General features: G+C 42.5%; 1 protein-coding gene across 1 annotated transcript; it reads right to left on the bottom strand.

Moving 5' to 3' along the window:
* Positions 1-7,032: 7,032 nt before the first annotated feature.
* LOC123776035 (sulfotransferase 1C1-like) lies at positions 7,033-23,097 on the bottom strand. Its single transcript, XM_045771777.2, has 7 exons — positions 22,926-23,097; positions 20,655-20,783; positions 13,075-13,172; positions 9,936-10,062; positions 9,073-9,167; positions 7,506-7,686; positions 7,033-7,268 (listed from the first exon to the last, which is right to left on the bottom strand). Exons 1-7 carry the CDS (start codon positions 23,095-23,097, stop codon positions 7,156-7,158), a joined length of 915 nt encoding a protein of 304 aa, XP_045627733.2. The 3' UTR covers positions 7,033-7,155.
* Positions 23,098-24,576: the final 1,479 nt, after the last annotated feature.

A 24,576-nucleotide genomic window follows, 5' to 3' on the forward strand; every position in this document is an offset into this window, starting at 1 on the left:
GGTTCCGGTATTTCCCCCCAAATCCTTTCTGATGCTCACTCTCCCTCCACCTTCTGTCCCCTATGCTGGTCCCTGTGCTCCTTCAGCTTTGTGTCTCAGTTGTGACCCACACTTGGGCCCTCTCCAGGCCATCTTCTATCAGTCTCCCATTTCAGACTTAACTCTTGACTCTGTTCTCTTGATCACAGTAGGACTCTATAGTAGGGGGCATGCTTTCTAGGGACCTCCACTGGCTGGGACCCCATACCCTCTGCCCCATGGAAGGGGATTAGAGTATATGTCTCAGGTTCCAGGTGGTTTCCTCCTAAGTGGCTACACACCATGTGTAAGGGGGCAGGGTGTGGTGGGAAAGAAGGGGGACTTGCACCTGTAGCTGAAGGCCCTGCCAGCTTGGGTGGCCAAGACCAAGGCAGGGCTCATAATGCTGAACTGGCAGACCAATCCCACGTGTGCCCCTACTGCTATTCCTCACACTGAACAGCCCCTCCTCACATTGTGCTCACCTGACTACCCAGTTCCCAGCATCAGAATGAAGCGTTCCAGTTATGTAGAGCTCAAGGTTCTTGACAGTACTGCCCCAGGTGTGTGCTTTTCCCATGGGACTTAGAGGTGGGTTCCTCCTCACTAAAGTTCTCTGGAAATGGAGCAGTGCTTCTGGTGTCCTGCCCAGATTCCCTTGTATTGACACCTCCAGCCTCTGCCTCATGTTCCAGCTGTATGCTTCCTTCCTACAGGCCGGGCCTGCCTCCTTCAGAGAAGGACGTCTGCCCTTGGGCACTGGGGCAGCTTTGCTCAGAAGCTCTGAGAGCACAGGGGTCTGGTCACTGACATACCCCAGGGCAGCCACAGGGAGGGATGAGAGCAGGAAAGGAAAGCCCAGCTCCCTGCCCTGCCTCTAGGAGGGACTCTCCCAGGAGCCCCCTGAGAATGAGGCTGAGGCTGGGATTCTGCAGAATCCCTCCCCATCTTCCTTCCTCACTCTATGATGATTCTCTCCTGAAAACACTTTTGAAATGTTACTTGCACAGGAATCCTTATCCAGGGTCTGCTTCTGGAAACCAACCATAAACAGGGGTTGCCACGGGCTTCTGGAGAGCCCTGAGAACATTCTGCCTTGCAAGGTAGCCTGTGGTCCATTGCAACAGGAAATTGCAGCTTCCTGCTGCTTCTGGAAGTCCGGTGGTGACCTGACATTCCACACATCTTATCTCTGTGGGACCTGAGGGGGCAGTGCTGGGACATGTTTCATGCTAATGCCCTGGTCTCAGAGCACAGGGTGCTGGGAAGGACACTTGAACTTAAATTTGGGTGTCACAGTCAATCCTGTGCATACAGCCTCATGTGGGAAGCTTGCCCAGCCTGCCTTTCTGCATCCCCTCTCTCTTCCCTGCTCTGCATTGTTGATCCTGGTGATGGTCAGGGATGTTCTCCACCTTCCTGGAGCTCAGGGAGGAGCCAGTGGCTTCCTGGTTAAGGCCATGATGGATTGTGAAGTTTTAAGCACAGTGTGGACCAAGCCCTAGCCAGTCAGTCCAGCTTTTCCTTCCAAACTTTGGACCTGAGCCTGACCCCACCAATGACTGCTCCTCGGGGAACTGGTTACCCATAAGACCCTGACAATGCAGGGTTTCACTGGGGTGACCTAATGCATGGAGAGCTATCCATTAGTCACTTGCAGCCCTTCCTGGTCCTTGTCTTCTTCTGACTGGGGACCCTGTTCCCACTACTGCCTGAAATCTGTTCCCTGTACTTACTTTACAATCCCTGCTAGCCAGGTCCACATCCACCACAGGTCCTGGCTCTGTGCATCTGCTTACTCCTAGAACCCGAAACACGTGTACTGCTTCTCAGAGGTACATCCAGATGGGATTGGTGGAGCAGACCCCACCTCAGGACCTGGACATCCCTACTAACCTGGGCCCTGCCTGGGCCTACATGGCTGGAAGTACCACCCATACAAGTCTCAAATGGAGGTAACCCCCCCACCCCAAGTGCACACACTCTGCTGTTCTTTGGGCAGCAGAGGCAGAAGCTCTGGCGATATCTAGATTTCTGGGGCTTCAGAGTGATCCCACCCAGGACCTCTGCTGTCAGGTTCCAAATGTGGGAACCTGAGTCTTCGCAAATATGGATCTGGAGGATGCCTCCAGACTCATTCATATAAGGTCCTGGTCCAGCTAAAGCAGACCCAGAAACTCAGCTGAGAGACTGGACAGAAGATATTTCAGGCTGTGCGGGACCCTTCTTTGTTGATGTTGTTTTTGCAATCCTTTTAAAATAAGAAAACCCTCTTAGCTCCCGGGCATACCAAATGAATATGAATTTGGCCCAGGGGTCATAGATTACCAACCCCCCCCCCTTGATCTTAGACTGACAACCTAGAAGGATGAGGAAAGGGGAAGGCACTGACATTGAGAGGATGGGTGCTTTTCCGAGTAAAAGTAAACCTCTCAGAAGAAAACAGGTCATCAAATTTTACCAGCATAAACTTGAATTCCTCCAAACCAAAAAAAAAAAAAAAAAAAAGTAGATACCAGAAAAGTTTAAGAATTTTTGAGTCCTTTCTCCATCATTTTTCATCAGCATTTCACATATTTGAATTCAGAATATTCCAGCTTATATGGACTAAATTTGCCACAGATGTTTTGAAGTTCCATTACCAGCAAACCCTGCACAGGCTTATTATGAATGAGATGGGGAACGGACAGAAGATATGTAGATGCAGGATGGGGAATGAGATCCTGTCCCCCGAGGGCAGGCAATGGACAGGGGAACCGGTAGAATACCTAAGAGCAAAAGAAGGGCCCAGGAGCCTGGGACAACAGATGGTTCTGAAGGGCAGATGGGCCTGGCAGGCTACACTCAGCTTTGGGAAGGGTCAGTTTCTGCCCAGGGCTACCTCTTGCATACAGACTTTTCCATGACAATGACACTCTGATCCAGGGCCCTCCCAGGGAAGAACTGCCTTTCTAAAGCATATTTCCACCAAGTCTTGTTATTTTTCTTTTTCTAAACATGCCAGTTAGGAAGGTTTTGAGATTTGTTAAATAATCGGACAGGATTCCTGGAATGTGACACCAATCTGAGTGTCCAGAGGAACAGGGTCAGGGCCGGCCGCCGCCCAGCAGGAGGTGTGGGCCATGGGCAGGGCTCCATGGGGAAAGGTGGCTGGCAGGGGTGGGGACCCAAGTCCACCAGCAATGTGGGCACCCACCGGCCTGTGGATTCTTAGTCTCATTCCAAGTGAGGTCATTGGATGGTGTGACCTTCTCCGATTTCTCATTCTGAAGTTTCAGGATCCCAAGGTCAGTCCCATTTCCCACAGCTGTGTATTTCTCTCCTAAATGCATGGCTTCAAAGTCCCTTAACCATGATCATTTACAATGTGATCTCGCATGCCTGTAGTATATAGAGGAGTGTGTGTGTGTAAATGTGTAACATATGATTAGAATAAAAATTATTTTAAATGTATCCATGTGGTTTACTTTATCCCGTCTTTCCTCAGAGCAGCTCAGCACAAATCCTGTATTAGATTATTTGTCATTCTGGTTAATGATTTTCATGCTTACCTTAGAAAGCAGAATGAAAACAGGCCTTCTTTTGTGCCTGGGTGGGGTTGCTATTTTCCTCTATCTTATGATTCAGTGGCACTGGAAAGCACCACTCCCACAAGCCGCACCTTCCTGACATTCTTTTAAAATAATACACTGCTCTTCTCACTACTTGTGTAAATGAAGCTAGACACTTTCTTGAGACAGGTTTTAATAAAAAAAAAGAAGCAGAATATGATTACATGTGTAGCTGAATAATTTGGCAATCCTGACGATTTTGCTAAGAGCTTCTTTTTAAGAAGCATGAAGTGTGATCGTTCCAGAGATGTGCTAGTTAAGATTTTCTTAAAGTGCATGTGGTGCTGGTATTTTATTTTATTTGGGAGAGGGGAGACTAATTTAAGGATTTTTTCCCCCTTTCTAAGAAGCCCATCTAAAATATAAATTGTTTTCTGCCTTCCAGCCTTCTGTTGGCCTCAGAGGTGAACTGTTTCCCTGCTCTGGCCTTTCTCTTTGGTCTTGAGACCGGATCCAGCTTGAGATCGCCTGAATCACGCACAGCTCACTAGCACCATCTGTGACTCATAACCTAATACTTCCGCGAGCTGGGCCATCCTGTGTGTCTCACTCTTAATGGTTAAGGTTAAACCCTGGTTTACACATTCTCCATAGTGTTCACTTTTCCTCTGCTCCTTGTTCACTTTCTCTTATGCTGAATTTCTACTTTTATTTATTTCTTCTCTTCATGAATTCTGCATCTGGTAAGCCAGGCTATTATGAGCTAGTGATGGGGTTATGTCATGTGTCTTTTGCATCCCACCATCCCTTCACATGGTCATACCAGGAACCCCACAGCACTGGAGGGAACAAGGGGGGGGGGGCATCAGTATCAACTTGAAACTTACAAAATTAGCTGGATGTCTCAAATAAAAGGGACAAAGACAAAAAAAACCCCCCAAAGACCCTGGCCAGAATTCTTATTTGCAGAAGACAAGGACTTTTTATTTTTTTTTTTTTTTTTTTTTTTTTTTTTTTTTTTTTTTTAATTAATAATGATTTTTTATTATATTATGTTAGTCACCATACAGTACATCCCCGGTTTTCGATGTAAGGCTCGATGATTCATTAGTTGTGTATAACACCCAGTGCACCATGCAATATGTGCCCTCCTTACTACCCATCACCGGTCTATCCCATTCCCCCACCCCCCTCCCCTCTGTAGCCCTCAGTTTGTTTCTCATAGTCCATAGTCTTTCATGTTTCATTCCCCCTTCTGATTACCCCCCCTTCCTTTATCCCTTTCTTCCCCTACTGATCATTCTAGTTCTTATGTTCCATAGATGAGAGAAATCATATGATAGTTGTCTTTCTCTGCTTGACTTATTTCACTAAGCATTATCTCCTCCAGTGCCGTCCATGTTGTAGCAAATGTTGAGAACTCATTCTTTCTGATTGCTGAGTAATATTCCATTGTATATATGGACCACAACTTCTTAATCCAGTCATCTGTTGCAGGGCATCTCGGCTCCTTCCACGATTTAGCTATTGTGGACATTGCTGCTATGAACATTGGGGTGCATATGGCCCTTCTCTTCACTACGTCTGTATCTTTGGGGTAAACACCCAGTAGCTCAATGGCTGGATCATAGGGTAGCTCAATTTTTAACTTTTTAAGGGACCTCCACACGGTTTTCCAGAGTGGCTGTACCAACTTGCATTCCCACCAACAATGTAGGAGGGATCCCCTTTCTCCACATCCTCTCCAACAATTGTTGTTTCTTGCCTTGTCTATTTTTGCCATTCTAACTGGCGTAAGGTGGTATCTCAGTGTGGTTTTGATTTGAATTTCCTTGATGGCTAATGATTTTGAACATTTTTTCATGTGTCTGTTAGCCATTTGTATGTCTTCATTGGAAAAGTGTCTGTTCATATCTTCTGCCCATTTTTTGATTTGTTTATTTGTTTCTCGTGTATTGAGTTTGAGAAGTTCTTTGTAGATCTTGGATACCAGTCCTTTATCTGTAGTGTCATTTGCAAATATATTCTCCCATTCCGTGGGCTGCCTCTTAGTTTTTCTGACTGTTTCCTTGGCTGTGCAGAAACTTTTAATCTTGATGAAGTCCCATAAATTCATTTTATCTTTTGTTTCTCTTGCCTTTGGGGATGTGTCATGAAAAAGGTTGCTTTGGCTGATGTCGTAGAGGTTGCTGCCTATGTTCTCCTCTAGAATTTTGATGGATTCCTGTCTCACATCGAGGTCTTTCATCCATTTGGAGTTTATTTTTGTGTATGGTGTGAGATAGTGGTCAAGTTTCATTCTTTTGCATGTAGCTGTCCAATTTTCCCAGCACCATTTATTGAAGAGACTGTCTTTTTCCCACCAGATGTTTTTTCCTGCTTTATCAAATATTAGTTGCCCAAAGAGCTGAGGGTCCATTTCTGGGCTCTCTATTCTGTTCCATTGGTCTATGTGTCTGTTTTTGTGCCAGTACCATGCTGTCTTTGTGATCACAGCTTTGTAGTACAGCTCGAAGTCCGGCATTGTGATACCCCCAGCTTTGTTTTTCCTTTTCAACAGTTCCTTGGAGATTCGGGGTCTTTTCTGGTTCCATACAAATTTAAGGACTATTTGTTCCAGTTCTTTGAAAAACGTTCTCGGTATTTTGATCGGGATAGCATTGAAAGTGTAGATTGCTCTGGGTAGCATGGACATTTTAACTATGTTAATTCTTCCGATCCATGAGCATGGAATATCTTTCCATCTTTTTATGTCTTCCTCAATGTCTTTTAAGAGTGATTTATAGTTTCTAGAATAAAGGTCCTTTACGTCTCTGGTTAAGTTAATTCCAAGGTAACGTATGGTTTTTGGTGCTATTGTAAATGGGATGGATTCCCTGATTTCTCTTTCTTCGTTCTCGTTATTCGTGTACAGAAATGCAACTGATTTCTGAGCATTGATTTTGTATCCCGCCACGTTACTGAATTGCTCTATAACTTCTAATAGTTTGGGAGTGGCTTCTTTTGGGTTTTCCATATAGAGTATCATGTCGTCTGCGAAGAGAGACATTTTGACTTCTTCTTTGCCGATTTGAATACCTTTGATCCCTTTTTGTTGTCTGATTGCTGTTGCAAGGACTTCTAGTACTATGTTGAATAATAGTGGCGAGAGTGGGCATCCTAGAAGACAAGGACTTTTTAATATTTAAGGAGATGATAAAAAGTATTCTGGATTCCTTGGTTTATATTTCTGCTCTTGAATTTACTACCATATAAGATACTGTGTAGTGGCCGGAGATTGTAATCTTTCTTTCCCCTACATCACTGCATGGTGCCTAGATTAGTGTTACACAAGAGATAGGTGTCTATGTGAATGATCATGTAATTTAATTTTAAAATTCTACCTAGGATTTGATTTCATCAAACTTCTACTCAGGAAGTGATTATACTTGGATGAAGTATATCATAGTGGCATAGAATCTATGGATAGTGTAGGAAAGGTAAGGATTAGAGGACAGGTGTGGTAGTTTTAAGAATCCTTGATTACGAGGCTCAAATGTCTAAAATCTAGGAAGGAGGTCCTGACGGGTAGGTTACTCTGTTGCCCTCAGATCTCTGTGCGGAAGGTCAGGGTGCTCCCTGCCATCTTCTTCTGGTAGTCCTTGTCAAATTCTTCATTCTGGGCCACAGTGAAATAGTTCTTCCAATCCCCAGGCATTCCTGAAACAAGGCAAAGTCTCAGAGGTTGCCACAGGAGTACAGAGAGGAGGGAGCATGCATCTTTGGAGCCAGCACAAGAATGGGGGGGGGGGAAGAGCAAGTTTACCTCTGAAAAATTATGCAGTAGTGTCATTGACAGGATTTAATAATGGGGTATGAAACATTACTGGAAAATCTAAGTGGATCGTGGGTACTACAGAGTCCAATCTGGCTTTTGAGAATATAAATCTTACATACCTTTCCTCATAAAAGGGGAGATAGATTGGTCCATGAGGACAGTAGGCCAAGTGCTGTAGTTGGCCATTGGGTTTTGCTTCATTACATCGAAGGAGGTGTGATAGATGATTTTATTCAGGACTTCTTCCGGCATTTCTTTCTCTAGGAACTTCAATATCTTCTGAATTTCCCGCTTTGGGTCCTACATGTAGAACAGTTATACAAAGCAAATAAATTTGGGCTTTCTATTAGGGATGACATTCTGTTTGGACAAACAGTATTTGGGAGGAATGAGTTAAGCGGTCAGTTCAAATATATTCAGCAAGTATCCCTTAGGTGATGACTATGTGAAGGCACTGTACCATTTCAGGTGCTGTCATGACACAGAGATGAGAGCTGTTCCTGCCCTCAGGAGGCTCACCCTGCAATAGGGGGATAAATGTAGACATAACTAACTGTAAAACCTCACCCAGAAAACATGCTGCTCGCACACAGAGAGTGTCATGAGATTTGTTGAAAGGAACAATTATGTCTCCTGGTAGAGATCAGGAGAGGTTGTATAGAGGGGGGAAAATTTTGCAGGTGAAGCACAGTATGACATACTCTAGTATTTGAACTACAAAAAATGGCAAAAGAGCCTGTGAGTTTAATAGAAAGTCAGTAAGGGGATGAATACAAGGGATCTCAAGTTGATCCAGAAATGCAAATTCTTGTGCACTGGTTATTTCTGATCAAAGAGTTGTAGAAAAGGAGCTATAGCTTTTTTTTTTAAAGATTTATTTATTCACTTGAGAGAGAGAGAGAGGGCAGGGGGAAGGTCAGAGGGGGAGAAACCTCAAGCAGAGACCTTCTGAGCACGGAGCAGGACACAGGGCTCGTTCCCATGACTCATGAGATCATGACCTGAGCTGAAACCAAGAGTTGGACACTCAACTGACTGAGCCACCCAGGTGCCCCAGGGAGCTATAGTTTTTTATTGGATTTCTCAGCGTTGGCATAATAAGCAGTTTGTAATTCTAGGATACTAATCCCCAGGGTCATGAGAGTGAATTTGTCATGCTTCTCATACACAGTGACTTGAAAAGGAGAAATCTGTCCTCTGTCACAGTATGTGGGACCAATTCTGCTAAAGTTTATATGGATTAAATTTTGTGATGTGGGTCTGGGGTGTGGAACAGGGAGAAGGAAACTGTCCCTGAGCATTCACTGAACACAACTAGGCACTTTAAAAATGTGACCTCATAAATCCTTATAATAATTTCGTGAGATACAAAATGAGATAACACCCATTTTGTAAGTGAAGACACATGGTTCATGAGTGTCAGGATTAATTCAACTATAAAGACATGTGATATTTCCTGAGAGGGAAGGATCTTCTGGAAATTGTGAACTGAAGCAAAGAAAATTAAGAAGAGCAGAAAAGTAGTTAGAACTTTTGAGGATAAAACTGAGTTGAAAAGAGTGTCATGGAGAGAAAGGACTTGCACCAAAGGCTCTTCTGTGGGCAAGCCCAAATTCCAGGGTCCCAAATGTGGTTTGGTGCACTGGAGAACATGCTGGGTCTGATGAGGATTGCACTGCCTCTCACCTCCTTCATGTCCTCATAGAAGAGGTAGAGAATACGGTGCTGGTCTTTCGCATCCCACCATCCCTTCACATGGTCATACCAGGAACCCCACAGCACTGGAATGAACAGGGGAGGGGGGCATCAATATCAACTTGAAACTTACAAAATGAGCATGGATGTCTCAAATAAAAGGGACAAAAACAAAGAAGAAAAAGACCCTGGCCAGAATTCTTATTTGCAGAAGACGGGGACTTTTTAATGTTTAAGGAGATGATAAAAAGTATTTTGGATTCCTTGGTTTATATTTCTGCTCTTGAATTTACTACCATATAAGATACTGTGTACTGACCAGGAATCATAATTTTTCTTTCTCCAACATCACTGCATGGTGCCTAGATTAGTGTTATGCAATAAATACTGTCTCCTACTGGGCTGATTTTCATTCTGAAAAATCTATAATTACCAGGTATTTGGGCACCTTACTCTCTGTAATGGTGACTGGGAGGAAGGGAGGTGCACTGGGTGTCTTTTCTTGGCCCTGACAAATCCATTCTGCACCCTCCTCCACCCTGCAAGTTTGACCTCTATGGCCTGTGTCAGTGGGCTCCTTTGCACTCAGGCTTTCACCTGGGATTTGCTAGCAAAAGGCACTGAAAGGCTTTTGGAGGCAGGATGAGAGTGAGAAGGGTGTGTTTATTTCCCTGATGTCCTTCCTGTTGGCTCACTGTGGTGGACTCTTTCCCCTACTGAAGGTCTCAGTTCCTGTTAAGGGGCCTTGTCCTTTCATTAGGTGGCAATGTCTCCCTGCTGGTGTTCACCCCAAAACACTGCACTATCACCTGTTGGTTTCTTTAAACTCTGCCTGTATCTTTCCTTTTACTCACCTTTTCCAGCTTTGAATGCCTCAATATACTCCTCCCATGTACCAGGGTCAGGCATCATTTTAGTCATTCTTGAGAAATGGTAGTAGGACACCAGAAGGTCCTTTGGATTTCTAGCCACATAGATAATCTGAAATCAACCAGCAAGGGAATTGAGACAGACAGCAAACAAAACAGAGAAATATTACTTCTCAGTGCAGAGGACCATGTTATTAGAAGAATCTTAGACTATCCTATTTGAGTAACTGAACATGCATGCATTTTCTGTGAGCAGGGTGACCACATCTTCCAGTTTGCCCAGACAGAATTCTAATGTATATCTGTGGACTTAGATAATGATTAGGAGCATGCCCCCCTCTCAAAAGTATCCTGTTTTGCAAGATAAATACTACAGTCGCCCTAACTATGATATTTCTGAAGGCTAACGAGGCCACTGTGGTCTTTTCCATTGTGTGAAAGGTAGGTCCTCCTCGGCTTGCACTAAGCAAGGACTCTAACTAGGTTCTTGCACAGGAAGTAGCTAAAGCAGTCAGCTGTCTAGTCTAGTGTCTTCTGTACATGATGAACTGCAGTCTTACAGATGAATGATCACTTTTACTTTTCTTGTGGTAAGATTGTAGGACCTTTGAGGGCAGTGCTAAGTCTCCCTTTGGAACTGCTTATGATGATTCTTCTCATTGGAAAAGCAGGGTTGTGGTGTGGCTGGGGGGAGCTGACCTCTTGTCTTCTTGTCCTGTGGTTCCATGCCCACCTGTGCTGCCGTGTGCATTCTCAGCAAAGCCAGGGAGGAGGAGCACATTAATGGTTTCTCAAGCATTTTCCCATGTCTCGCTTAACAGAATTTCTGTGTCCAACAGAACGATTTACCCAGTGACATTTCCCTCTCAGGCAATTGTCCCAGGCCCTTGTTTTCCCTACTGCCTTTCCATAGATTGCTGTCTTATAGGAACATGGATCAGGCCTGTTTCTCTGCCCCTTTTCCTATTGCTCGATTTTTCTCTGATATTTATGAGAGCATGTAGGGAAACAAAAACTGACACAACTGCACCATCTTGTCCTAATGTAAATGTATTTCTTTTTTTTTTTTAATTTATTTGAGAGAGAGAGAGCAGAAGCAGGGGGAGGAAGAGGCAGAGGGAGAAGCAGACTCCCCACTAAGCAGGGAGGAGGTGTGGGGCTTGATCCCAGGACCTGAGATCATGACCTGACCTGAAGGTGGATGCTTAACTGACTGAGCCACCCAGGTGCCCCTGTATATGTATTGCTTAATGTTTGTGTTAATTGTTGCTTTTTTAAAGCCTAATTGTGAAGGGACAGTCTGGGCTAGACAGGGAGCATATTCAGTGTGCTTGTGGTGGGCTTCAGATGACTGGGTGTGACTTAATGTCCAATACGTTTTCTGCTGATCCATCTGTGTGAGTCCCCTATGGCTGCTATAATAAATTCCCACAGATGAAGTGGCTTAAAAAAATAAGAAATTTATTCTCTTATGGTTCTGGAGGCTAGCTTTCACTAGGCTCAGGTCAAGCTGTTGGCAGGGCTGGTTCCTTTGGTGATGTTAGGGGAGAATCCCTTCCCTTGTTGTTGCTAGTATCTGGAAGCCACCTGTATTCCTTGGCTCTTGATCCAATCCCTGGCTTCACTTGTCACATCTCCTACTTCTTCCTCTGAACTTCTTGCCTCCCTCTTATAAGGATCCTTGTGATGATATTTAGGGTCCATCTAGATAATCCAGGATAATCTTCCATCTCAAGATCCCCAACTTAATTACATCTGCAAAGCCCATTTTACTGTATAGGATACCATTCAGTTTCTGCTGATTAGGACATGGATATCTTTAGGGGATGGTTATTTAGCTCACCACTGCATCATAAAATGAAAATCTTGGGCTAAGCTCTCTAAGGTCACTTCCTACTCAAATAATCCACAATTCTGAGGAGATAAAGGGAGGCGCTGTCATTGAGATTTTTACATTTTTAGAAATCCTGATTTTACAAAAAGAAGGTACTAATATGATGATTGACAAGATGTTATGGTGTCTTCTGACATTGAGTCTACAATATCATTTGGAAATAATATTTCTTCTTGAGCAATAGTCACATATAAGTGAAGTTACCTATCTGTGTGTATAAAGCAGGAAGTTTTCACAAGTCAAGGTGACCTGGATGTAATCTCAGGGAAGCAGATCAAGAATGGGATAGCATTTTGATCTACGGAATCCTATTCAGTTGTATTGTACCTTGTTTGGAGATGGGCAAGATGAAGAGCTGGTGACTCAGAGAAGCCCAGAAAAAAGAGAGTAAAAAACAATCACTTGCACTGTGTATCTGAACACTGCATGGAGCTGAGAGTGTTTTGGCTAACAGACTTGACCCTTATGGTTTCCTTGGTAAGGGTTCAGTGTGGGTTTCTAAAGTAGCTTGCTCACAGAGATAAGACATGCTGGTCTAGCTGATACAGGCATTTGATTCTGCTGGATGGATACAGTTTTCATGGCAAATTTATAAATTATAAATTTATTTGTCTTATATTCCATAAGTCATTGATTTTAAGACTCACTGATGAAGCGGATATCAAAACGAAACACTAGTATATATGATGTATATTACATATTGAACCTGAATTTGGAAGTGTCAAAATAAATGAAAATTTTTGAAAATGGAGCACATAGAGGTGTAACAGTTCCTGGGAGCTTGCTCCATGAGATATCCTCTAAGGGTGGCTAATATAGTATCATCCTCCTTTGTCTTTCTCTACCTTTCTTTCCACAGGTTTTCCCTAAACAAATCCCTTTTATGTCTTCCTTGGCCTTGGCTTTTGCTTCTTAGATGATCTGAACCAAGATAATAGCCTTTTTCAGAAAAGATGTGCTTTGTTCCATGACTGTCTTTGGCTATGGCTTAATTGGCAACCAACCAGAATGATTTAATCTCAAAAGTTCCTGGTATGTACCCACAAATAATGTTTTGAAGGAAGGCTGGATCCGTGATGGAGTATGTGGGAATGTGGGAGTAATGCCACCATCTGCCCTATAGCTCCATTGGATATTTATCTTTCAACATCTTTGATTGTTTCTACTTAGATGGAGACATTGTCTGTCCACACTGACCAAAACTGGGTTTGTAAAGTTGGTTTTCCTTACCTTTGAATTTTCTTTCCAGAAAGAAGGTGGCAACAACTGAACAGGCAGGTGAGTCTTCATAGTTCTAGGAGAAGGCATTTTGTTGGCTAGATCCAGACCTGGGAAAGAAGGCCACACATTTAGCTGAACACTTCTCATCAGCTCCATGAATTCAATATTATAGTTTCATCAAATATCTGAAATGAGGTTTACCAAATAGCTGGCTCTGCCTAAAATTATGGTTTTACATGTCTAAATACTTCCCTCCTAATGACACCTTTACTATCCATTCAGTTAGAGGAAAGCACTAATAAAATAGTGGCAACCACTGAGGCAACAGTCCTCTACTTATTTGCTGGGTATTGGTTATACTTGTGTGGGAAGATGAAGATGCTTTGGGAGGTATGAGGTTGGTGCAACTATGACCCCAACGAGCACTTGGATATTTTGTCCTTTGGGGTTTTCTATTATTGCAATGGGGAGTAGATTAAGGCAGCTGGACAAGAACTGGCATCCTTTTTAAGGGAGGTGGGTCATTCGCCAGCTCTGCAAGGTTAGCAGTCTCACGTAAATAGCTTCAGACTTCTTTTAACCTTTACTTTCCAGGCCAAGAACTGCAACAGCCACCAGTCACACACCAGCACTGGGTTCTGTGCTGGGGTGTATTTTCAGATGAAAAATGGAACCTTACAGTGGTCAAGTAATTTCTCCAAGTTAGTAAATGTGACAGCAAGGACTGGAAATCAGTTAGTCTGTGGTATGGAAAGCCATAGAGGGTGAGGACCAAGAGACTTTGTGGAAAGCAGCAGACAAGGAACAACTGGATAAATCACAGATAAAATCCTTCGTGGAAATAGAACATCCAATGCTGAGTGTTGAAATACCAAATACCGGAGCACGTGGATGGCTCAGGCAGTTAAGCGTCTGCTTTCAGCTTAGCTCATGATCCCAGGGTCCTGGGATTGATCCCCACGTACAGCTCCCTGCTCTGTGGGGTGTCTGCTTCTCTCTCTCCCTTTGCCCCTCTGCCTCCCCCTGCTTGTGCTCACTCTTGCTCTCTCTTGCTCAAATAAATAAATAAAATCTTAAAAAAAAAACCACAACCAAATACAGACTGGGATTTGGCCACACACATTATCAAACTCAGAGGTGGGGGCTTGCAAGTGAGGCAGAGTAGCAACCTTGGTTGGAGAAGCACAGCTTCAGGTGGAGAATCAAATATATAGAGAAGGGGAGGCACCCCCTAGAAACCCAGCAGTGATGGGAAAGAAGGAAGTAAGAGGAAGAAAATTAATATTCCTGCAGAAAGAAAAGAAATAGCCTGCTAATTCCTCCTACCCCCCAACCACCAATACCCCCTAGAAACCCAACAGTGATGGGAAAGAAGGAAGTAAGAGGAAGAAAATTAATATTCCTGCAGAAAGAAAAGAAATAGCCTGCTAATTCCTCCTACCCCCCAACCACCAATACCACCTATAAACAAAACTGCACAGTGGAGGACAGACTGGACAGAAAAGGGTGATTTCAAACTAGGAACTATGGCAATGAAATGAATACAAACAGAAAAAAGCACGTCTCATGAATATAAAACTGCTATAAAAACCAGAAAAGGCAAATCAAGGCCTTTAACCTGATGAAAATTGTAGCCCTAAACGCAACTACAAACCTAAACAAAATTGTAACATGACACTCCAAACTTAATTAAATATTCAAAACAAACATTTGGAAATACAAACAAGTAACTCAGAAATACAAATATTAGGAACCAAAATAACCCCCCCCTCCACACACATACAAAAGAGGAACGGGACAAATGAAAAAGATTTGATGGAACTCAGGAGAGAAATAGAAGACACAGTAGCTTAAGAAGTGAAGATTAAATCATAAGGTTGACAGCGAAGGATAGGTTTGAAAGAAAATTTAATAAAAGGAGTTGAAGAAAAGCAAGAGATAGCCAAGCAATGGGCAGTGAGGAAATAAAGAAGTAAAAAGGGTCAGAGAGAAGGTGTCTGAGCTGGAAGACAGGTGCAGTGGCTCTAATGTGGGCATAAACTTGAGAAGAAAATGAAAACAGTGAAATAGAACTAATATTTAAATCTGCAATCTGAACAAACTTTCTGGAAAAGAAGACTTGAATTTGCCTCTGTTGAGATTTTATCTTAACTAGTCCATAGTATTGCTATCTCGTCATCCTTTCTGTGTGACCAAGTGTCCTGCAGGGGCCTTGAACTGACCCTGCCCCTCCTGCAGGTCATGCACCAGCTGCACAACAGCCTGCAGAGATTCCCCAGTGGCCCTGGGATCAACAGTCTCCCCCACATCCCAAGGCCTTCCCCTGGAGCCCTCCCTTAGATAAGAACCCTGCAGAGCTTACCAAAACACTGCTCCTTTTGGTTTGAATTAACCAATCCGGTCTTAGTCAAGAAACCCCCAAAATTTCCCCCTGTAGACCCTAGTAAGGGTATGTGCCCCAGGTCCTCTCTCTCTCTGCCTGCACCCTGTCTCGACCTTCCTGTTTGGTCCCTTGAGTCATGCCCTGTACTTCCTCTAAGACCTGGGAGTAGTAAACCTCTCTATTTCAATTCCCTGTGGTTTTTTTCTTAAACTGAGGTTCACCAGCCCACAAAGTCACAATTGGCGTCACAAGCAGGATGGATTGAATCAGTTTGCCTTTGATAATGAGGAATGCATGTTAGCTGCAAATAGCTTATTTTTTTAATAATAATTTTTTATTATGTTATGTTAGTCACCATACAGTATATCCTTAGTTTTTGATGTAATGTTCCATGATTCATTATTTGCATATAACACCCAGTACAACATGCAATATGTGCCCTCCTTAATACCCATCATCAGCCTATCCCAATCCTCCACCCCTGTCCCGTCTGAAGCCCTCAGTTTGTTTCCCAGAGTCCACAGTCTTTCATGGTTCATTCCCCCTTCTGTTTATCCCCCTTCATTCTTCCCTTCCTTCTCCTACCAATCTTACTATTTCTTATGGTCCATAAATGAGTGAAACCATATGATAATTGTCTTTCTCTGCTTGACTTATTTCACTTAGCATAATCTCCTCCAGTCCCACCCGTGTTGCTGCAAATGTTGGGTAATCATTCTTTCTGACGGCTGAGTAATATTCCATTGTATATATGGACCATGTCTTCTTAATCCAGTCATCTGTTAAAGGGCATCTCGGCTCCATCCACAATTTGGCTATTGTGGACAATGCTGTGAACATTGGGGTGCATATGGCCCTTCTCTTCACTACGTCTGTATCTTTGGGGTAAATACCCAGTAGTGCAATGGCTGGATCACAGGGTAGCTCAATGTTTAACTTTTTAAGGGACCCCCCACACTGTTTTCCAAAGTGGCTGTACCAACTTGCATTTCCACCAACAGTGTAGGAGGGATCACCTTTCTCCACATCCTCTCCAACAATTGTTGTCTCTTGCCTTGTCAATTTTTGCCATTCTAACTGGCATTAGGTGGTATGTCAGTGTGGTTTTGATTTGAATTTCCCTGATGGCTAATGATTTTGAACATTTTTTCATGTGTCTGTTAGCCATTTGTATGTCTTCATTGGAAAAGTGTCTGTTCATATCTTCTGCCCATTTTTTGAATTGATTATTTGTTTCTTGTGTATTGAGTTTACGAATCTTTGTAGATCTTGGATACTAGACTTTTATCTGTAGTGTCATTTGTAAATATCTTCTCCCATTCCGTGGGCTGCCTCTTAGTTTTTTTGACTGTGTCCTTGGCTGTGCAGAAGCTTTTTACCTTGATGAAGTCCCACAAGTTCATTTTTTCTTTTGTTTCTCTTGCCTTTGCAGATATGTCATGAAAAAGTTGCTGTGGCTGATGTGAAAGAGGATGCAGCCTATGTTTTCCTCTATGATTTTGATGGATTCCTGCCTCACATCGAGGTCTTTCATCCATTTCGAGCTTATCTTTGTGTATGATGTGAGATAGTGGTCAAGTTTCATTCTTAAGAAATTGATTATTTATTTATTTATTTATTTATTTATTTATTTATTTTAATGATTTTTTATTATATTGTGTTAGTCACCATACAGTACATTCCCGGTTTCTGATGTAAGGCTCGATGATTCATTAGTTGCCTATAACATCCAGTGCACCATGCAATACATGCCCTCCTTACTACCCATCACCAGTCTATCCCATTCCCCCACCCCCTCCCCTCTGAAGCCCTCAGTTTGTTTCTCAGAGTCCATAGTCTCTCATGCTTCATTCCCCCTTCTGAATACCCCCCCTTTCTTTATCCCTTTCTTCCCCTACTGATCATCCTAGTTCTTATGTTCCATAGATGAGAGAAATCATATGATAGTTGTCTTTCTCTGATTGACTTATTTCACTTAGCATTATCTCTTCCAGTGCCGTCCATGTTGCAGCAACTGTTGAGAATTCGTTCTTTCTGATGGCTGAGTAATATTCCATTGTATATATGGACCACAACTTCTTAATCCAGTCATCTATTGAAGGGCATCTTGGCTCCTTCCACGATATAGCTATTGTGGACAATGCTGCTATGAAGATTGGGGTGCATGTGGCCCTTCTCTTCACTACGTCTGTATCTTTGGGGTAAATACCCAGTAGTGCAATGGCTGGATCACAGGGTAGCTCAATTTTTAACTTTTTAAGGGACCTCCACACTGTTTTCCAGAGTGGCTGTACCAACTTGCATTCCCACCAACAATGTAGGAGGGATCCCCTTTCTCCACATCCTCTCCAACAATTGTTGTTTCTTGCCTTGTCAATTTTTGCCATTCTAACTGGCGTAAGGTGGTATCTCAGTGTGTTTTTGATTTGAATTTCCCTGATGGCTAATGATTTTGAACATTTTTTCATGTGTCTGTTAACCATTTGTATGTCTTCATTGGAAAAGTGTCTGTTCATATCTTCTGCCCATTTTTTGATTTGTTTGTTTCTCATGTATTGAGTTTGAGAAGTTCTTTGTAGATCTTGGATACCAGTCCTTTATCTGTAGTATCATTTGTAAATATCTTCTCCCATTCCGTGGGCTGCCTCTTAGTTTTTTTGACTGTTTCCTTGGCCGTGCGGTAGCTTTTTATCTTGATGAAGTCCCACAACTTCATTTTATCTTTTGTTTCTCTTGCCTTTGGGGATGTGTCATGAAAAAGGTTGCTTTGGCTGATGTCATAGAGGTTGCTGCCTATGTTCTCCTCTAGGATTTTGATGGATTCCTGTCTCACATCGAGGTCTTTCATCCATTTGGAGTTTATCTTTGTGTATGGTGTGAGATAGTGGTCAAGTTTCATTCTTTTGCATGTAGCTGTCCAATTTTCCCAGCACCATTTATTGAAGAGACTGTCTTTTTCCCACCGGATGTTTTTTCCTGCTTTATCAAAGATTAGTTACCCAAAGAGCCGAGGGTCCATTTCTGGGTTCTCTATTCTGTTCCATTGGTCTATGTGTCTGTTTTTGTGCCAGTACCATGCTGTCTTTGTGATCACAGCTTTGTAGTACAGCTCGAAATCCGGCATTGTGATGCCCCCAGCTTTGTTTTTCCTTTTCAACAGTTCCTTGGAGATTCGGGGCCTTTTCTGTTTCCATACAAATTTGAGGACTATTTGTTCCAGTTCTTTGAAAAATGTCCTCAGTATTTTGATCGGGATAGCATTGAAAGTGTAGATTGCTCTGGGTAGCATGGACATTTTAACTATGTTAATTCTTCCGATCCATGAGCATGGAATATCTTTCCATCTTTTTATGTCTTCCTCAATGTCTTTCAAGAGTGATTTATAGTTTCTAGAATATAGGTCCTTTACGTCTCTGGTTAAGTTAATTCCAAGGTAGCGTATGGTTTTTGGTGCTATTGTAAATGGGATGGATTCCCTAATTTCTCTTTCTTCGGTCTCGTTATTCATGTATAGAAATGCATCTGATTTCTGAGCATTGATTTTGTATCCCTCCACATTACTGAATTGCTCTATAACTTCTAATAGTTTGGGAGTGGCTTCTTTTGGGTTTTCCATATACAGTATCATGTCATCTGTGAAGAGAGACATTTTGACTTCTTCTTTGCCGATTTGGATACCTTTGATCCCTTTTTATTGTCTGATTGCTGTTGCAAGGACTTCTTGTACTATGTTGAATAATAGTGACACGAGTGGGCATCCTTGTCATGTTCCTGATCTTAAGGGAAAGGCTTCCAGCATTTCCCCATTGAGAATAATATTTGCAGTAGGCTTTTCATAGATGGGTTTTATGAGATTGAGGAATGTACCCTGTATCCCTACACTCTGAAGGGTTTTAATCAGGAAAGGATGCTGTATTTTGTCAAATGCTTTTTCTGCATCTATTGAGAGAATCGTATGATTTTTGAATTTTTCTTTCTGGATAAAATCTATGACATTGATTGATTTGTGATTGTTGAACCACCCTTGCATCCCAGGGATGAATCCCACTTGATCGTGATGGATAATCCTTTTAATGTACTGTTGGATTCTATTAGCAAGTATCTTGTTGAGGATTTTGAAGTCCATATTCATTAGGGAAATCGGTCTGTCATTCTCCTTTTTGATGGGGTCTTTGCCTGGTTTGGGGATCAAGGTAATATTAGCGTCATCGAATGAGTTTGGTAGCTTTCCTTCTGTTTCTATTTTTTGAAATAGCTTTAGAAGAATAGGTATTATTTCTTCTTTGAATGTTTGGTAGAATTCCCCAGGAAAACCGTCCGGGCCTGGAGTTTTGTTTTTTGGAGGGTTGTTTATCACTGTTTCAATCTCTTCATAATTAATTGCCCTGTTTAAAAAATCAATTTCTTCCTGTTTCAGTCTTGGTAGTTTATAGGTTTCCAGGAAGTCCTCCATCTCTTTCAGATGGCTTAATTTATTGGCATAAAGCTGTTGATAAAAGTTTCTAATAATCCTTCCAGTTTCATTGTTGTTGGTTGTGACCTCTCCTTTTTCATTCATAATTTTATTAATTTGGGTCCTTTCTCTATTCTTTTGGATAAGTCTTGCCAGTGGTCTGTCAATTTTATTAATTCTCTCAGAGAACCTGCTTCTAGTTCTGTTGATCTGCTCTACTGTACTCCTGGTTTCTAATTCATTGATCTCTGCTCTAATCTTGGTCAACTGCTTCCTCATGCATGGATTAGGCCTGTCCCTCTGTTGCTGTTCCAGCTTCTTGAGGTGAGAATATAAAAACTGCATGAGATACTATGGACTCTTAGAAACAAACTGAGGGCTTCAGAGGGGAGTAGGGTGGGGGAACAGGATAGGCTGGTGATGGGTAGTAAGGAGGACACATATTGCATGGTGCACTGGGTGTTATACGCAACTAATGAATCATAGAACTTTACATCAAAAACCAGGGATGTACTGTATGGTGACTAACATAATATGATTAAAAAAAACATTAAAAAAAAGAAGAGAGATTTGAAAGTCTTATTTCCCAGTTGAAGTGAGTACATTGACCTTTACCTCTTTTCCAATGTCCTTTGGAAATATTTTCCAGAAGCCTGATTGTAGAAACAATTCTCTTTTCAAATGCAAACTGACCTAGCACAGTGGTCATTGGTCTTAGTTACAGACTCGTGGGTTTTAGTTGGGCAAACTTACCTGAGTTGAGGGGTGGGGGTAGAGCCCACTCAATGAAAGGATGCCGGTCAAAGGTGCTGGCCCTCTGGCACTTCTGCACATCTCCATCATTTTGGATCATGTCCACAATCTCTTGTGTCCAGGTTGTGCCTAGAGCATTAGTTGTTGTCAATTCCATCCACTCAATGCACACTTTAATTAATTTCCTAATTATTTATGTATTCGGTAAAATTCACATACACTGAGTGTTAAGTGAAATCAGCTCACTTATCACCTCCTCTTTAATCCCCCATGCCTCATATAGGGCTTTGCACCTAGTAAATGTAGTTTGAGTGAATGTGTATTGAATCAAATGAACATAGGGAGATATAAAGGTGAATTAACCACTGTCCCTGTCCTAGCAAGTTTACAATCTTTTTGTAGGAGTTAAGTTAGGACAGAGACTACCTCTTGCCTAACTTATATCCATTCTTTCCTTCTTTCTCAAATTAATAGATCCTTATTTTTAGCTGGGCATATAGCTACTTGCCTCAAAGGTAATATTTTCCAGTCTTTCTTGCATGATGTGGTCGTGCCATCTGGGAAGTTGTCTTTCAAAGGAAGGAACATGACCTTATTCCTCCCTTCCTACATTCTTGCTGCTTTTTGGAATGTGTGCAGAAAGTTAGAAAGAGTCGGGGTCTTCAATGATCAATGCAGCCACGATTTTAGCCCTGACTACTAATCTCCAGACTTCTTTTTCCTTTGGGTGTTCTGACACTTGTAGCCAAATTGAATCCTAATGGACACTGAAGAGGAGTGCAAATAGACATATAGGTTGATAAAGAGCTAGACTGTGCTCACTGTCCACCAGATATCCGTTTTCCTTTTTCCACCAAAAGTATTTGGTGTCTCTCTGACTCTTAGCCAAACCTGCTGCTCACAGATATATATGACATATACACAGATAACTAGAAGATTAACAGTATACAGTAAGAGCTAAAAAGGATGCGTAAAGGGCTACAGGAGTTCAGAGGAAGAGGGCCAACTTACTGTGGAAGGGGTCAGTAAGGCTCAGTTCAGATGGTAGCTTTGGAGTGAAGAGTTGGAGCAGGACTGGAATGTTCATCTGCATTAAGAAGCCAGGGCATCCCAGGCTCCCAGGTTGGGGGCCTCAGGAGCCAGGATCAAGACAGTCACATTTCCGAATTGGAAAGTGTAAGTGGGCTCACAGGGGGTAAGAGGTGGTGGGTAGGGGAGGGAATAAGGCTGGAGACTCGGGGACTGTCCTGAGGGGACTTGGGATTGACTGTATAATTTCAAAGGTGAGCTGAAAAAAAACTCCTGCTCTGAGGTAAAATGCAAATTCAAGTTCAGTTCTGGGCAGGAGACGTGTCCAGTGCAACCCAGATAGGAAAGGAGATTCTTGAGGAATTGAGCCCTGCTGACAGGAAGCCTCTGCCCTAGTTTTAAGTAATGCTGAGTCGTGAGAACAGAGCGAGGCTAAGGTGGGACTTCCCAGCCACAGAGGACAGAAACAGTCCAAGGAAAGTTCCAAGAACTGTGGTGAACAGACTCTTTTCTGAAATCTTTCTAGTTATGAATACCGAAAGTTTCTCTTGTGGGTTAAATGGCCACTGAGAGACCTTCCCAAACTGCTTACAGCTTCAAGTTCATCACCTTGATGTTACAAATGCAGGTAATTCAGGGGGATTGTCATTCTATGGCCTCCCCAGTTAGGATGTTCTCTGTTCCTCCACCCCTGCACAAGCCTCGCAACACCTTGTCTTTGCAGACCCTCACTTTTGTTACAGTCTCCTCTTCATTTTATAAGATCCTGGTAAGTGTCACCTCCCCTTTCCCAGATCCTTCCCACTGTACTTGTGTGGGTGTTGGACCCAAAGCTATTAGAATATTTCATATTGGGGTGAAAGTCCTCATTTCCACATTGGTGTCCCCCCTATTAAGAGATGTTTCTTATGGGCAAGGAATGTGTCACTTTCCGGATTACTTACTGGATGGGAACCAGGAGTGGCCGGGTTGTCAAGATTACTGTGAGAATTTCTGTATAATTTCTCAGACTCTGCTTTTAAATAATCTTGTAATTCATTTGGTCCTTTGAGGATCTGGGATTCTACCTAAGTTAACAGGAGGACCTTGGATCCTGGGGGATTGGAGCTCAGAAGCAAGTCTGGTTTCATTTCTCTCAGGGGCAGCCCTGGTGAAAATCTGCATTTTTAAAATAGGGAGGCCCCTCGAGTCATCACAACTCTTCTACAGCTGGCTTCCCCACCACCAGTTTCCTAAACCTACCTGCCTTTGCATAGGATGCAATGAGGAGATCATCAGGTTTTGCTTGGAAATTCCAGATGTTGTCCCAGTTATCACATATTATCTTGGTCAGAAGGACTCCATCCACTTCCCTGGTTTCTGGTTGTATGTATTTTCCCACCAGCTGGAGATCTTTTATTTCTTCCGGGGACATCTTTCTATGTAGGCTTACCAGACAGATGCTTAAAAGAAAGGTATGCTTGTGTCAATGCTCAAAACAGTCATTCCTGTTAAGAAAAACATTCTTTGAGAAAGTTAGGAGAGGTATAGTGGGCATTCATTACTATGCTTAATGTTAATTTAAGTGAGAGAAGTCAAAACAGGGGGAGTCAGAAGCATTTTCAATAGCTTCGTTTCAGGGTGTCAAGATGGTAAAGACACAATCACATTTCAGAAGAAAGCACATTGGGAGATGTGCTAGACCAGATAGGTCTTGATGGGCTTATTAGAGATGGCCTGAGGCCTGAGTGACAGGAGGGGACCAGGTCAGAAGACCGCTAAGCTCACAGGCCCTTGTCAAGTTTGGCAATAAGAGGGCCAGAATGGAATCAGCACTTAGGCTGGCCATCTACAAATCAGCATTGAGGGATGCTGTGGGTGGGTTGGTGAAATCACATCTGACCTACACAGTTCTAGAGCTGACATGAGTCACAGAGCAGGTGGGGCAGAAATAAACTCATATTAGGGTTCCCTTTCCACACAATGGCCATCAAAACATTTCAGTGTGTCAGGTCTGGATTATATGAGTCTCTTTGTGCATCCATAGCTCCAGGCGTCACTCCCTGTCCCAAATCTCTGGCTGAAGTGTAATATATGCCTGCTGAGGCGGTAACCCCAATTTGCTTGGGGGAGTAACCCCCACTGGCATGGGGTGCCATAGCTGTTTCCTTTGCAGATAACTTTATTTCAGTTTCTTGAAATCTTACATTTATTATAGAAATGTAGCACTCTAAATCCAACCACAGCATTACTAGTTTTAAGAGTAATCTTGGCACATTTAGTAAGTACTTTTTATGTAGAAGCAACTTGGACATATTGGAATATCCAAGAGATGAGCCTTGCAATGAGAAGTCAATGTGTTATTGAGTATTTTCATATGCAGACTTGGGATTTTAGGTTGAAAGGTTAGATAGTTTTACTTAGCTTACAAATGTTTAAGAGAATTTAAGAATCAATTTATAAGCTTAATTTTACTAGATTTGTGAGATTTAATGAAGTAATTAGAATTTCTTTCTCTTTTTGTTATTATCAGACAACTGAGATCCTTAAAGAGAGGAAATGCAATTTAAAATATTTAGGGGAGTATGGTGACTAACGTAATATAAAAAAAATGAAAAAAAATATTTAGGGGAATTTTATTAACTAGGTTGAAGAAGCCTTTGTAAGTGGAAAACATTTACCCATATGCTCCTGGTACTCTGCGGTCTAATGTGGGGTGCAAGACTCTTGTTTTAATCTTAATTCTGAGTTTTGCTTTCCTGTCTGTAGAATGAGGGGTGTCAGTCTGTAACTCTAAGTTGCCTCTGACTTAAGTGCATATCTAACTGAACATTTTCCTTAGCCAAAAGTCAAATAAAACATTGACCACTCCATTCACGGGAAGTTTTTGCTTTCTGAGACCTCTTCATTTTGA

Source organism: Ursus americanus, chromosome 7 (assembly GCF_024610735.1).
Source record: "Ursus americanus isolate L20-20 chromosome 7, mUrsAme1.1.p, whole genome shotgun sequence".
Lineage (NCBI taxonomy): Eukaryota > Metazoa > Chordata > Mammalia > Carnivora > Ursidae > Ursus > Ursus americanus.

Bases quoted from the DNA above. Each gene is read 5' to 3' on its own strand.
- LOC123776035 (XM_045771777.2), bottom strand. From the start codon at position 23,097: ATGTCCCCGGAAGAAATAAAAGATCTCCAGCTGGTGGGAAAATACATA. The intron at 13,173-20,654 runs GTAAGTTTGCCC...CTTCTTTCCCAG, and splicing joins ACCCCCACCCCTCAACTCAG to GTCTGGATCTAGCCAACAAA. The intron at 7,687-9,072 runs GTGAGAGGCAGT...TTCTACATGTAG, and splicing joins TCTATGAGGACATGAAGGAG to GACCCAAAGCGGGAAATTCA.